Raw genomic sequence first — 15,193 nt, 5'->3', positions numbered from 1 at the left:
ACAGACCCCCCCCCAAAAAAAAAAATGTTTATTTCAATTTGCTTCTAACTTGTTTCTTATTTTTACAACTTAATAATTCTTGTTCTAAATTACCAACTTACCATCCTGCCTTCCTTTGCGCCAGCCTAACATCTACCTGTTAACTGAGGCTTTTAGGATTTTACAAGAGCAGAGGACCATGAGGAACATGCGGCTCCAAGCTTTGATCTCCACTAATCACTTTGTTCAGGGGTGGTTTTGATATAATGACAGGAGGTTACTGAGCTTGGCAGATGGATTTTTCCTTATGGAACAGGAACACGCTACCTTTTTCTCACAGCTGATCAACAGTTCATCTTTTTCCTGCTGAAACTTCATCTCTTGATCCTGAAAGGAAGCAGAGTCGAATCAATAGGTCAGAGAGAGCTGCTAATGACAAGCACTTTTAAAGCTCGTATTGTTGCAGTGACGAAAGAGAGGTTTAAAATGAGCGTCGCCACCCGAACCATATCATACCCTGACTTGTTGGTGTCTTCGATGTTCACTGTCCTCGAGCTGCTGTTTGATCTGAGCCACAGTTTTCTCTAAATCTGCCATCACCTCAGAGGCCTGCAAAAGAGAGTGGAGAGATTTGCTAAAAGTTGTGTGTTATTAATCAGTCAGCAGCAAAATTTAGCAGGCCGAGGGAGATACGTGTGAGTGTGTTGTGGTAATGTGAACCTTAGCAGCGGAGAGAGCATGCTCATGGTGCAAGTGGCTCAAGTCTGTCTCGTACTTGACTTGGAGCTTCTGCGTGGCCTGCTCATGCTGCTCGCTCAGCTCCTCCTTCTCCTTCTGCAGGATCATAATCCTGTGAAAAGCTAACAGCTTGACTCAGACTTCATGAAAGAGTTTCACACATACAGATCCGTTTCTATTCAGACACCATTTTTACTGTCCATCTGCTGCACACTAGCAATAGATTACATAAAGATTTCTTAAGATGTGAAGAAGACATTTAAATTAAAAAGCACATGGCAGTAAAACCTAGTCATGAAAAGCTGGTTAGTGTTGAAAAGCTTTCAATATTAGCACTAGCTACTCTTCTCCTCTTTATCTTTCAATCCACCCCGCCAAACAGGTTCATACCGTCTGTTGGCCTCCTGGAGTTCAGTGCTGATAGATGCAATGTGGATCTCCAGCTCAGCCTTCTCCTGTGTCACTTTCTGACGCAGCGTGTTGCCCTTCTCCACTTCTGCTGACTGCTGTTTCACCCGGAGCTCGAGCTCTCTTATCGTTTGCTCCTGGACACACAAGTTGTTACGAAATCAAACAGCTTGAACCGCCAAGGGCGTCAGCACGGGAAAATGAGCATAAGTCAGAGGATCGCATGCTCCACAGAAATCAGGTCACTGATATGAACGTATCGAAGCTAACATGTGGCTAACTGTGCAGCTGAATGATCCTCTCACTTCACTCATTGACAATAAATGATAATTATTCCAAAAATGTGCAATACTATTACATGCTAATAAAATTTGTAGCTGAAAATCCTTCCCTGCTCCACATGGCAAACTTTTAGAAGACCCCTTTGTAAGAGAAAAGACGAGCTAACCTTTATTGTCATTGTAAGCATACGAAGACTCAAGTTAAAAACAAAAACAAAAAAAACTCAGATGCACATGTTTCTAGTCAGCTGTTGTTCCTCTGTTACATTCTGGCTACTGTTTAAACTTATTACCCAAATTGAGACATAAGAATAAACTCATAGTGATACCAGCCAAAAATGTAAAAGTTAATGAATGCTTCCATAATAGCAAACTGCACAGGCCGCATTTTCTTTCTACAATTCCAGTAACATACAATAATCAGTTGTTAGATGGGTCAGTGTGTGAAAATTGCCTGATATTACTGGCAATTTCAAAGTCTAGCCACATCTCTTAAATTACTGACATTTAACGCTGGTGGCAGTAAAGTGCTGGTACATCAACATAGGGCATCATAAAAAGCCTATAACTTCATCGATTTAAATATCTGAACATGGTGATCCTGCATCAGATCAAATGACTCCAGCATACACAATGACAGCGTTGAGGTATTTCAGTCTCTTTTCCACTGTCAAAAACTTGATCAAGATTCAGACTTTCAGAAAACAATTATCAAAGTCCAGCCTAAACAGACAGCTTCTTCCTACACTGTTTTGATTAAAAAGAACTTCCCTTCCCTGCCTACTGTCCATCAACATGCACATATGTGTCTTCGTGTGTGTGTATGTACACATGACAGCGTGGAATGCAGTGTAGGCGGGCCGATAAAGGCGATGACGAGGTGCTGATTAAAGACGGAGCGTGCTAGTTGATCTAGATGATGACAGAAGATTGCGATGACTGAAGATGGAGTGACGGGAAAGGCGGGGAATGGTGCGTTTGAAAAGAGTATGCGAGCTGCGCTCGGCAAGGCTGCTGAGAGAGACCTTTGTCTTTGTGTTAGCAGTGTAGGCCGTTAAGAAAAGGAACAAGGAGTCTGTGTTGTGCTGGTACGCATGCTGACACTTAGCTTTCTGGCAGGAGATGAGAAGACACGTCTCCATACTGAAGCCTGACTCGGCACACCTGGACCCTCAGTGGGGCCAAAATATGTCCCCTAATTAGGTGTTTTAGAAAGAGAATGACTTTGTGTGAAGTGCAGACTAAACTAGATTATGAGCTACGCTCCTCTTCGAAGATTTTGAAATGATTAAGCCTTTGAAGAGGGGGGGAAACAAAACAAAACATGTAAGCTGTGACAAAAAAAGTCATAAAAAGTGATGGACGACCTTTCACAATATTTGTATCTGAACTACAGCCAGCAACTGGAAGGCAGCCTGTATCATCACTCGTCTCCTGAGGCCACGCATATTGTGCTTCAAATTCTAATAATAGAATTTGGTTAGACTTACAAAAGTCCTCATAAAAACATCACTATAATACATATATAGAATAAGCAAACACTATTAAAGGAAGAGGATAGAGTAAGGGGGAAATAGTAAGCTTGAGGAATAAGTGTCCAGCAAATGTTTTTTTAAAAGGTTTAGTGCCATCTTCAGAAACCAGTTATTCTATATTTGTCTAAAACAGTGTTACTAATTATATCCTATATATAGGAAAGGCCCATTCAATCAGTGGAATATCAGCAGTGGAGACAATGTGGCACTGCTACAAATGCATCTCTATCTTTACTTGGTTTGGACGTGCATAGACTACTGTTAAAAGCTTGGCTGGTGCAGATAGCAGCTTGTCTTTATTTTCAAACACCTACTTAGTCACTTCTACCTGTTCTGCCCTGCGCAGAGATAAGAGCCAAAAACAACATCCGAAGTATCTTTTTGTGATCTCTGTTGGAGAGAAACTCCACAAGGCAGCGGTGGGCAGATGAACAGTCTTTATTTCATTTGTTATTAAGCTGCATCCAGTCTGCTGTATTTGAAGGGAATGAATCATCGACTTGAGGTTGTCCTGGATTGCTTGTGTTGCGTGTGATGTGAGCAAACTTTTCATATTGTGTCCTGGATATAAACTTAGGATCTACATCTCTTTGGCACAGTGGTGCAGTGGTTTCCAAACACATTAATGTTAGGTTAACTGGTGCCAGGCAGTCAGCCTAGGGCCCATAAAAGGATCTCTGGCTCTCAGGCCAATTTCATGAAGCCTGCTTCTGATTGTTTGGTGTGGCAGTGTTCATCCTGTTCGTCTTTGTACAAAGGTAGCAGATACCGGTCCTCCTGATAGATTAAGGAACTTCTATGACCCTGTCCAGCTACCCTAGAGTAACTGTCTTTCTCCTGGAATTGCCCCCATGCCGGGGAGACATAGAACTTCCTGGCAATGGCACATGCGTGCCGTAACAAGCACAGGCCTGGGTACAGAAGATTGAAAGATGTTGGACTACAACTGTAACCTCCGTATGGTCCAAGCATTGTCTACCTCTAGTATTGGTGGCTGGTGCTCAGGAGGTAGAGCAGGTCATCTACTAACTGGAAGGTTGGTGGTTCGATCTCTGGCTGCTACAGTCTGCATGCCAAAGTATCCGAGATATGCTCTTGGGGTTCACCAAGAGCGTTCACTGGCATCGTGGACTCAATTTGGACCATTGTCTTTGATTGTTCGATAGAAAGCACAGGTAGGAAAAGCATAGGAAAAAGTGCTTGTATAAATGTGTGACTGATGCATGTTGTATAAAGTGCTGTGAGCGCTACAGTTGAGTAGAAAAGTGCTATATAAGAATCAGTCCATTTACCAGCAGTGACACCCACAACAGCCAAATGCACAACTAGTGCATGGTGATCCTGCATCAGATCAAAAAGTGTTACTCTGATTTCTTTGAGCAGTGTATTTAGTAGAGGAGTAGCACTGATCACAAACAACTACAATGTGATTTGCTGCACAAAAGCACATGTTCAGCATTACTGGAGCTCACTTCTATTTAATGAGGAGTATGGACTGAAAGGAAGATTCATCTGGATATTGAAAGACTCAAGAAAGTCAACATGGGGCAAAATGAGGCAACTCCAGCTCTAAAGGATCAAGCACAGAGACAGCAATCGCTGACAAAAAGGTGCTGTACCAACTCACCTGAGATAAAGACTACCTTCAACACATATCCTCAGCGTGTGTTTGTGAATAGCCCAACACTACAGGAGGACAGCAGCTGTTACAGTGACAAGGGGCCTTTTCCCCCCCAATTTCTTGAACCTTGTCTGGCCTTAATTAATTTTAAAAAAAAATAGGGGGGGGGGGGGGGGGGGTAATCAACCATGAACCATTCAGTATTTGCTGCCTCTTAAATGTGGCCCTGTTGACAGACTAAGGCCAGAGGCAACGTGTGTGTATGGCAACCCATGAACACTGATACTGATAGAAACTGTATTTATGAAACACGTGCATTCAACTGGCCTCTGGTGTTGATGGTCCCAGCTAATGAAATGTGCATAGTCCCACTTAAACCAAAGTCCTTTCATAAGACTTCAAAGAAAGTGCAGCTTTGGGAGGTGTGTACGCATGTGTGCACGCACATCTTCAAGCACAATCACGGCAATGGGTAAGATTTAATACATACTTGGATCAAAGACCTTTTTAAAGATGACAGGCACAAGATATGAGAGTCATTCTTGGCCAGAGGTTAGAGAATGTCTCCTTTCATTTCAGCCACCGAGTGTTGTGGGTCCCTTTTTCCCCCCCTGATTAGCCATGCGACAGATGTATACATTTAGAACTAACTGAGGAAAGAGTTTTTAGCAGAAGTAAATCTAGTCGCAGAGAATCCTGTTTGTTCCAGTGAAAGGTGGTGCTGAGCATAGAAAATAATCTGCCTACACTAAGCGTTTGAACACTTGCATCCCCTGCTGCTCTTTAGGATGAATCTCTGAAAGCTGCTCACACTATCTTAAGTATAAGTCGTGATCACAGACAGATGGAACAAACATGTGCATACAAAAATAAATAATAAAAAAAGTAAGGGAAAACACGACAAGTCAGGTAGTTAAATTCGATTTACACAAACACTCACTGTGTAACTGATGGACACAAAAATGTGACTAAGTTAACCCAGAATAAAATACTAAATATGTTGTGTTTTATATGCTCATCATGTGAGTTTTACACTACTGTGCAAGTCTTGAGCCACTCCTCCTTTCTTCGCATTTTGCTTCCAAGAAGCCTGCTTGCGATGCCCAAACCCATGGCCGCACCCTAAAGTCGGTAACTTTTGTGTATTTTCATTTCTTCATTTGAACACAATAACACACTTTAGTTTCCAATAAGTTTATTGATTGGTTTGGAAAGCTTTTATATTTGATTAGATATTTGAGTTTAGGGTTCAGTGTTCTTCTTTGGTATTTAGTTTATTAACAAAAGTAGCCTGTACTGCATGGTTTTTGTGGTTTATGATTGTGTTTTGTTTAGTTACCCCTCGTGTGTCATAGTGATCTGATCAGCCATCATATATACCCTTGTGTGTCGTTTCCTGTTTGGGTCAGTTATATTTGTTTGGGCAGTTGTTTGGTTTGTTAAGTTTGTAGTTCTTTGCCTGAGTTAAGTTTTGTTTCTTTGACCTCTTTTATGAGCTCAACATTTATTACTTTTGTAAATATAATTTTTAGGATTAAATAAATGGAAACCTTATTTTTCTAATAATTCCTAGGACTCCTCCTACCTAACTCGGCCCATCACACTGGCCTTTTAAAGTATTTCTTTGGCCTCTGATGCTTATTTTCAGTGCAGTCGCTATTCCTGACCCATTTTTGGAGGAATGTTTTTTTTCTGGTTCTTAAAGTCACTTAACACTGACCTACAAATCATTAAAGTATTAAAAAAAGCACCTAACTCAATGGATGATCTAGTGTCGCGTCTACACATAACTGACAACTTAGCAAAAGAACAACGGTATCTTTAGGTCCTTTATTTACTTGCTGCCAGTCACACCATTTGTTTCCATTTCTTTAGTTAGTGGGGAAAAAAAGAGGAAACTGGACAAGTAGCGGACAAAAGAAGCGTCAGGCCTTAAAAACTGTCCAAAGCAGGTGAACGGTATCTGAAAGTCATGTCAGCCAAGACCTGACAAAGGACCTGAGAGATGTATCTGACCCTTCATCTTATCCATCTACTGTTAACTGAACCTTCATCAGAAGTGGTCTCTGTGAAAGGGTGGCTGACAAAAAGCTATTCTGAAGGAAGGGAGACAGACAGAAATGGCTGAGATTTGCCAAATTCCAGAAAAGTGTCTGAAAATCAGTAGTAACAGGTCTTGTGGAGTGATGAAGCCATAAAAATAAAAAAATAAAATAAATAAAAATCAGTTATAAGTATGTATGGACAAGGTCAGGAGAGAGGTTTTCACAGCCATCTGTAAAACATGGTGTAGATTCTGTATTTCAGCCCTAGTGTTGGGGATCTTGTCAAATCTGATGTAAATATGAATCAAGAAAAGTACAGTCAGATTTTGATCCATCATACAATATTATATGATTGGCAACAACTTCCTTTTTTTTGTTATGACAGTGACACCAAATACACTGCCAATGCAGTAAAAGGATATCTAAATTGAAAAACACTGAGTGGAGCACCATCAGTCACGGACTGCTTTCTCCAGAGCCTGGACCTCAACATTATTGAAGCAGTGTGCAATCATCTTGACAGAAAACAAAAAAGGCAGCCAACATGCGAAAAAGAGCTTTGACTGTCCTTCAAGAAGCCTGGAGAACTATTCCTGAAGACAACTTAAAGAAATGACAGGAAAGCTGCTTTAGATAGTTCAGGCTGTGGTGAAGAACACAGGTGCTCATCCCAAATATTGTCTTTTCTTCAGTCTTGTTAGATTTGTACAAGCTCTGTTTTTGTCCTATATACGGTATATTCATTTATGTTTGCACGTTACAATACATATTTGTGGCTCAAAACCTTTGCACAACACTGTATCTGTAAATCCACGGGACCACTGGTTAAGTGGGAGTCTTCCAGCACATCTGCTACTTTGGTATGTGCAGCAACACAAGGTCCAACATAAATCAGGGTGTGGAGATTAATAATTCAATGTCAGAAAATCACATCATTGGTCTCAGCAGACACAACACACAGCAGCTGCAACAAAAAACACCAACAGACTGAGCACTAACACAACATTTCAAAGAAGCTGCTCCAGAAAATTATTTTTTGTCTGAAAGTGTGCAGAGCAATTGATCCTCAACACCTCAAATCTACAGCCAGAGGCAGATGGTGTTGTTTTTCCTTTCATTTAACTTGTAAAAAGATGACTTAAATAAATAAATAAATAAATAAAATGATGATGAAGTCGTCTATATCAATCTGAGCTACTGTAGCATCTTACGCATCTCATGTCAACAGTGTTATAAAATGTGACACGTGCATTTCAGGAATAAAACATGAAATGGTTGCTTAACTATAAAAGTAGAAAGAAGATACGAGGCAGTGTCGCACACTTGACTGATGAGCTGCTGTGATCAGACATCCAAGCATGTGTAGTATTGAACTGGGTGTCATTGCATACAGTTTAATGAGTAACACAACAACTATGGGTGAGTAACACCCACGTGTTTCATCAACATACTGTTTGTGCACATAGTACACAGATTAACAGAAAGCCAGAAAAAAAACAGCTAACAATATTAGTAAGATTAATCTTAGCTGCTGTATTAATGCAGTAAAGCTGACACATACACACACATCCAGACTCACACATGCCTGTTTCTGTACTCACAGTTGCTTGTGACCGTGCATTATAGTCAGACTCCATCTTAGCCAGTCGGATGTTGGTGTCCTCCAGCAGTTCCTGGATATTCTGTGTGTGTTTCTTCTGCAATTCAAACTTCTCCTGCTCCATCTCTGTCACGGCAGCATGCAGCTGCAAGGGCATGAAACATCTACATGTCAGTCACAGATGTTCCTCGCCGCGATTCCAGTCATTGATGACTGATCAATCATTTCTCTTTTAATTTTTAAAAGTATAAAAACACTTTTCAGCAATCAGAGACCCCATAATACTCTTTTTTTTTTTTAATCAATTCCATCCATTCTCTGCCATTTATCCTTTTCAGGGTCGCGGCGGGCCTGGAGTGTATCCCAGCTGTCTTTGGGCGAGAGGCAGGGTACAACCTGGACAGATACCAATCTGTCTAACCAATTCATTATATTAAAAACACTCGATGAAGGACTTGTTGAAGGACTTGTGGACTGATGAAGAAATCTCATATCTCACAGTCAAATGGGCTTTTAGCTTCAGACTTCCACCAGACCTTCATGCCATACTTTCTTTGTTTATAAAGTATATAGTGACTGAAACTTTTGGGCTTCTGGGTAACAGTTACAAAATGACATTTACGTCACACCTTGTAATGTTACATACATACACTCAACAGCCACTTTATTAGGTATACCTTGCTAATAATGAGTTGGCCCCACCTTTGCCTTCAGAACTGCTTTGATTCTTAATGGCATAGATTCAATGAAGTGCTGAAAACACTACTCAGATTTTGGTCCATGCTGACATGACAGCATCACACAGTTGTTGAAGATTGATCTGTAATGGGAATCCCACTGTCATTGTCCAGTTACACCACTACCGGTAGGGCTGTGCGATATGACCAAAATCTCATATCCCGATATAAGAATTCTATCGTCCCGATAACGATATAAATCACAAAAATGTAACATTTTCTGTAAATTATGTGAATCTCGGGCAGCTCGACTTGCGGGAAGTGTTTCCAGCTGTGTGTCATGTAGCTGGAGTCCAGTGTTTTAACCGATGCATGATACTATACATTTTTAGACATAAGTTGTAACGGCCGCCGTTTTCTTTGTGAGTATTTATTACACAGGCGTGCTGCGGGGAAAAGCCTGTTCTAACGTTTGAGTCTAAGGTTTATTTTTTAGCACCTGGCGGCTCTTTTTTAATTCTCATCCGTAAATAATCTGCTCTTTCACGTGATTCAGTTCATTTTGAAAAGTCTCAACAGGATCTTGAACTTTATTGTGAAAGGTTTATGTGGAACATAAACAAGCGGACACGCGATGGTGTTACCTGTTGTTGTTGCTAACGACAACGCATAAAAACAGGCGCTTGTCCATCCTAGTGTGGTTATATTAAATATAAGAGAAAGAGAGAACTTTAAGAAATTAATATAGCCACTACAGTGACCATCAAAACGATGAAAAAAATATTGCCGTAAACAGTTTATTTTGCGACACCACGATAGCGTAAAATGAAACAATAGATGTTTTTATATCGTCATCCGATATATATCGTTATATTGAACAGCCCTAACTACCGGCAGCTTGAAATATTAATAATACAAGTATGGCCATTTTCCTTTGAGCTCTGGCCTCATGTATTCTCTGTAAACACTAGAAATCGTTGGGTGGGAAAAGTAGATCAACAGTTTCTGAAATACTCAGATCAGCCCTGGCACCGTCTGGCACCAACAACCATGCTGTTTAAAGTCACTTAAATCACCTTTACTCCCCATTCTGATGCTCAGTTTGAACTCAGCAGGCCGTCTTGACCATGTCTATGATGGACCATGTTCATGAAGTTGAACAGGTGTACCTAATACAGTGACAGTGAGTGCATACTTCCAAAAAGTGGAGTTAGTACTGTCTGCTTCTTTAGATGTGCAGTATCTGTTTTTGAACAGGGTTAAACATAATTCATATGCTACACATTTTTTTTATGTGATCTGAGAGAGAAAAAATGTTTCTATAACATCATTTAGCACATGCTGAGCGACCCTGAAGAGATGAGTGTAAATTTCATTAGCATCTTATTGAGCCCCCACAGCTGAGCTAGCTGGAGCTGTAGGAGTGAAAAGACAATTTACCTAGGGCACAGAGCATTAATTTTTCAGCAGTGAAAAAACCCACACTAACTTAAGCACCACATGAAGGAATGAGGTACAGCCTGGCTGCTTAAAGCAAAGTCTGCTTGTCTCATGCTAACAAACAGTCTTCCTCTGGCTCAGGGCTGCTTACACGGCGTTGGCCTGTAGAATTTCTAAGCCCTTCAACTTATCCTCATACCTTCTTCTCCCACTCGTTTTTTAAAGAGTCGGCGCTCTGATCCGACATCTTCTTCAGCTCTGCAATCTGCTTCTCTTTGCTCTCGCAGATGACCTGGGATTCTTGCAGCACGCTTTGAACTGCGGGTAAGCGCAGACACAAAACACACAAAAGAGCAGTCAGGCCCTGCCTCAGGGTATGAACAGATGGACACATGAACAGACATGCACGCACACTTGTGCTCGACTGATGTGCTGTCAGGAAATCAATGACAGTAAAGATTTTGTTTCTATTTGAATGGCTACTATTTCTTCTGTGCGACGCAGTTTTATCATCGGACACTCTTAAAGCAGACACGTGAGAAAAAAAAGGAACAAGACCAAAAAGAAGGATATCAAGTATAAAAAGACACATAAGGTGACTGAATTTTAGATTGAGCAGCACAGCTGGAGAGTGTCACTCTACACCAGTGCAATCCTTTGTGGAATTGCATCTTTTTAGGCTTTTTACTCCGAGTGGCAGAGACACAAGTATAAACATCCTTCATGTTAACCCCGCAATCACGTGACCTCTCACCTTTCTTCTCCAGCTTACGGATCGTCTCCTCTGATTCTTTCTGCTTGGTCCGGTGAAGGCTCTTCATCTCCTCAATCTCACCATTTTTTCGGTCCAGAATCTACAGATGGAGAGGGAGACACTGAAAGTGTATTCGGCTGTTTTTCTCTTACTGCCAAGAAAATGGCATCTGTCATAGCAAAGCTAAAGCTATTAAAGTTTTCGCATGCAAAGTTCACAAAGGCTAAATTTAAGTAAGCACTATGTGACCCAGATATAAAAAAAGGAAAATGCAACCGCCCACACTGAAAGACAGCGCAGAGACCCTGGAGTTTTTGACAACCAGCAACACTAAAGAAGTTTTTTTTTTTTGTTTGTTTTTTGTGTGCAGAGTTTCTTGCTTTGTGAGCTCATGTATACCCCCCCCCCCCCCCCCACACACACACACACATAACAGCACATGCAGCTGAAAGTATTCAGACTCTACTACTACTATTACTACTCTTGTAGGTAGGGGTCACATAGGAAGTAAACATGAATATGAACATTAATACATCAAAAGGTTTAGGAAAAAAAATTATGTATATTTATTAGGGGTGCAGCGATACACAAAATTCACGGTTCGGTTCGATACTTTGGTGTCACGGTTCGATATTTTTTCGATACAAAAAAATGTTCATGCCTTTTTAATTTGTCATTTATTAAAATTATAAATATATATTTTAACTCAAAAGTACAGTTTTTAAATTTAATGTTGCTGAAACAAAAGTAATTAAAAAAATAAATATAATCTGATTGAGGAATCATTCATCTTTGGAAAAGAGAGTTTATTACAGAGAAATGGCTCTTTCCAAAATAAAAGCTATACTATACGCTTCTTCTGGGCTATATTCTCAGCAGCATATTGTAGCGGGTCAGGGCTGTTCGGGGTTCTGTTTGTACAGTTATGTTTTGTTTATGTTGCCATAGTGACGGGTGACACCCTCTCGCTGCGACGGTGTGTCCTTCCGGGGTCAGAGGGCGCCCTGTGTGTTGTAGTTGTTGTTGTTGCTGTGCGGTTGCCGCGCTGAGCAGTTAGCTAGCGCAGCGTTCTTCTGCAGATGTCAATAAACGGCTGCGCTCCCTGGCTAGCTCACGGGAAGCAAGACCAAACGACACCTCCGTCTCCTCCTTGTCTGAGCTCGCCACATTGGTGTCAGAAGTGGGATGATGGTGGCACCCCATGTTCTGACCCGAGTGACTTTTCCCCCGCCGGTCGTGACTGGCTGGTGCGCCAGAAGAAGGCACCTGGACATTTGCAGGACTTTGTGTGGGGTAATGGGGTCGTCGGGGACGACTGACCCCTTAGGTGGGGGCTATGTAGCGGGTCAGGGCTGTTCGGGGTTCTGTTTGTACAGTTATGTTTTGTTTATGTTGCCATAGTGACAGGTGACGCTCTCTCGCTGCGACGGTGTGTCCTTCCGGGGTCAGAGGGCGCCCTGTGTGTTGTTGTTGCTGTGCGGTTGCCGCGCTGAGCAGTTAGCTAGCGCAGCGTTCTTCTGCAGATGTCAATAAACGGCTGTGCTCCCTGGCTAGCTCACGGGAAGCAAGACCAAACGACACCTCCGTCTCCACCTTGTCTGAGCTCGCCACAATATTAAACATATCAGGTCCCCATAAGGAGAATCATGTGCTAACGGCTGTCTAAATGACTCGAGTAAAGTTTGTAGCATGCATGCTTGTTGTTTTTGTCTGCTTCCACTTGTCTTTGCACTAGGATGATGTCGGCGTAAACGTGCAGTTATATTCGTTGTGTTCCCACTAGTGCTGTCAGCGTTAATCTCGTTGAAATGACGTTAACGCCACAACACGGCAAATCTCCGTTAACGAGCTACCCCTGATCGCCCGTGCGTGAGGCTAGACGGCCAACACGTTAACGAGCTAACTGCGCTAACACACTAGTTCCCACCCATGTAATTGAGCATTGCGTGGCACATCCAACATACTGTTTTACTTTTGTCCATGACACGCTTACCTTCAGGGTCATACCTCACATGAAAACCAAAATAATTCCAAACGCCAGATCTGAATGAGGGTGGGGGAGGTTCAATTTGCCATGTTGCAAGGAGAGCTTAACTTCTGTCTCGTTGGCTTGCCCTGCGCTCTTCCTTCTGATGATGCTGTCTGTGTTGAGCGCTCAGTGGATCTGCGCTCGACAGTGCAGCCTAGGCGGAGTAGTCGAACGCAGATTCACTGAGCGCTCAACACAGACAGCATCGTCAGAAGGAAAGTTGATAAAATAAATTACAAATTTTGTATTGTTCGATACATATGCGTACCGAACCGAAAGCACTGTATCGAACGGTTCAATAACGATACGAGTATCGTTGCACCCCTAATATTTATATATGAATATATTCTTCAAGGTAAACATGTGTTTGAATCCGCTGGACTGTGGAGTTTGCATGTTCTTCCTGTGCCTGCATAGGTCCTCTCCAGGTACTCTGGCATCTTCCCAGAGACAGCCAGGTGCTGCCACTCACAAATACATTTGATTGACTGACCACTAGCAAGTGTGATCACCTTTATCAAAGTTTTAGCAGTTTGCTGATCTGGAGCATTCAGATGTGTGTTAAAACAATGCCATAATCTTCCCAGGAAGGTCAGACCACACAATACTGGTCAATACTGCGATACCTACGTTTGGCCAACCAGCATATCAGCACAAACACTTCATACCAACTGCAAAGCACGGTAGAAGGGTGATGATTGGGCTTGTTTTTCAGCCATAGGATCAGGGCACATAGTGCAGCCACCATGAACCAAAGAATCCTCGAGGCAAATGTGACGCTATCTGTCCGACAGCTAAAGCTTGGCTGAAACTCGGTTCTGAGACAACAGTGATCCTAAGCACGGAAGCAAATCTACAACAAAATGTTTGAAAAAGAAAAGACTTGAGGTGTTGCAATGACCCAATCAAAGATTAGACTGTGGTGGGACCTTAAGACAGGTGTGCATAAATGAAGGCCTGCAAACCTCGATGAACTGAAGTAACGATGTAAAGTAGAGTGTGTCAGAATACACTCGCAACAATGTGCGAGACTAATAAAGTCAGACAGAAAACCATTGTTTCAAGCTCATTTTCCTACATGTTTGCATAGAGCCCTATAAAAATTTTTTTTTTCCCCATGACTACATAAAAGGTTAATTGGTGATTATAAATTGACTGTTGGGGTGAATATGAAAAAAGAATGATTATCTGTACATGAGACTGGCACCCTGTCCAGAGAGTACGCTGCCTCTTGCACAATGACAGCTGGGATAAGCTTCAGCCACACTGCAACCCTGATATGAAGATACAAAAAACGAGAGAATTTAACGCCATACTAGCTTAAGGGTGGTGACGCTTAAGTCTTCTGTTTATGGATGCTAATGTAAATTTATTATTAATTTCGTTTTTAAAAAAGACAGAAAAAGAGATTGTTCGTCTGCTATGAATCATGTGTTTATCTCATGCATGCCTAAATTAAAGGCTGTTATCTGTAGCAACATGAAACACGCTGTATGACATTTCACTGTATGACTTCATTCATTTCATCTTTAATAAGCACATCCATTACTTAGGAGACTACGTGCAAAGTGTGAGAAATGGCAGCTGAATGAACCACCTGTGCTAAGGCGCAATGAGGTAACTGCATCTGCTTCCTGCTGCCATCTGTAAGTAATTAGTTAAATTAGGCCATGGAGAGTTTCTCAATTACTCTGTTGCATAATATGCATATATATGTAAGTGCATTCTGCAACTGGTGAATCTATCTGCTATGCAGATGGTGCCAAGCAGACTGGTTTACTTTACAGACAAAATTAATCCAAACTCAACAATCCAAGTCTCATTTTATCGAATCTACTTGAAATATCATTCTGAACCTGTCTATAAGCTTAATGGATTTTTTTGGCTGTATTTTTAGGTTTGGGAGTAATGCCATTAACAAAAGGGAATAAATAGCGTTATTTCAACAACAGATGATGCTCTGGCTGAAATGGACCAGTGGTTATTTTTCCATTAATTCCCGAAGCCCATGAGACTTTAGCATTTTGTTCAATTTAAGTGCACTTATTAGTCCAGTCTACCATCGTCTCTGTGAGTGAGAGTGTGA

At 41.6% G+C, this 15,193-nt stretch overlaps 1 protein-coding gene across 8 annotated transcripts in view; it reads right to left on the bottom strand.

Moving 5' to 3' along the window:
- The window catches only part of cep112 (centrosomal protein 112), a 122,911-nt gene that overhangs the window by 78,960 nt on the left and 28,758 nt on the right, over window positions 1-15,193 (bottom strand). For all 8 annotated transcript variants that reach the window (XM_040051023.1, XM_040051053.1, XM_040051061.1 and 5 more), the window contains 7 exons: window positions 11,079-11,178; window positions 10,524-10,642; window positions 8,209-8,352; window positions 1,108-1,262; window positions 700-829; window positions 496-588; window positions 307-366 (listed from right to left, as the gene is read on the bottom strand). In XM_040051023.1, the coding sequence (XP_039906957.1) occupies window positions 307-366; window positions 496-588; window positions 700-829; window positions 1,108-1,262; window positions 8,209-8,352; window positions 10,524-10,642; window positions 11,079-11,178 (801 nt within the window). The remainder of the gene's footprint in view (window positions 1-306; window positions 367-495; window positions 589-699; window positions 830-1,107; window positions 1,263-8,208; window positions 8,353-10,523; window positions 10,643-11,078; window positions 11,179-15,193) is intronic.

The sequence above is a fragment of the Simochromis diagramma genome, unplaced genomic scaffold (assembly GCF_900408965.1).
Source record: "Simochromis diagramma unplaced genomic scaffold, fSimDia1.1 OVJJ01000321.1, whole genome shotgun sequence".
Lineage (NCBI taxonomy): Eukaryota > Metazoa > Chordata > Actinopteri > Cichliformes > Cichlidae > Simochromis > Simochromis diagramma.
The sequence above is the reverse complement of the archived record's forward strand: the minus strand, read 5'-3'. Positions and strand labels throughout refer to the sequence as shown.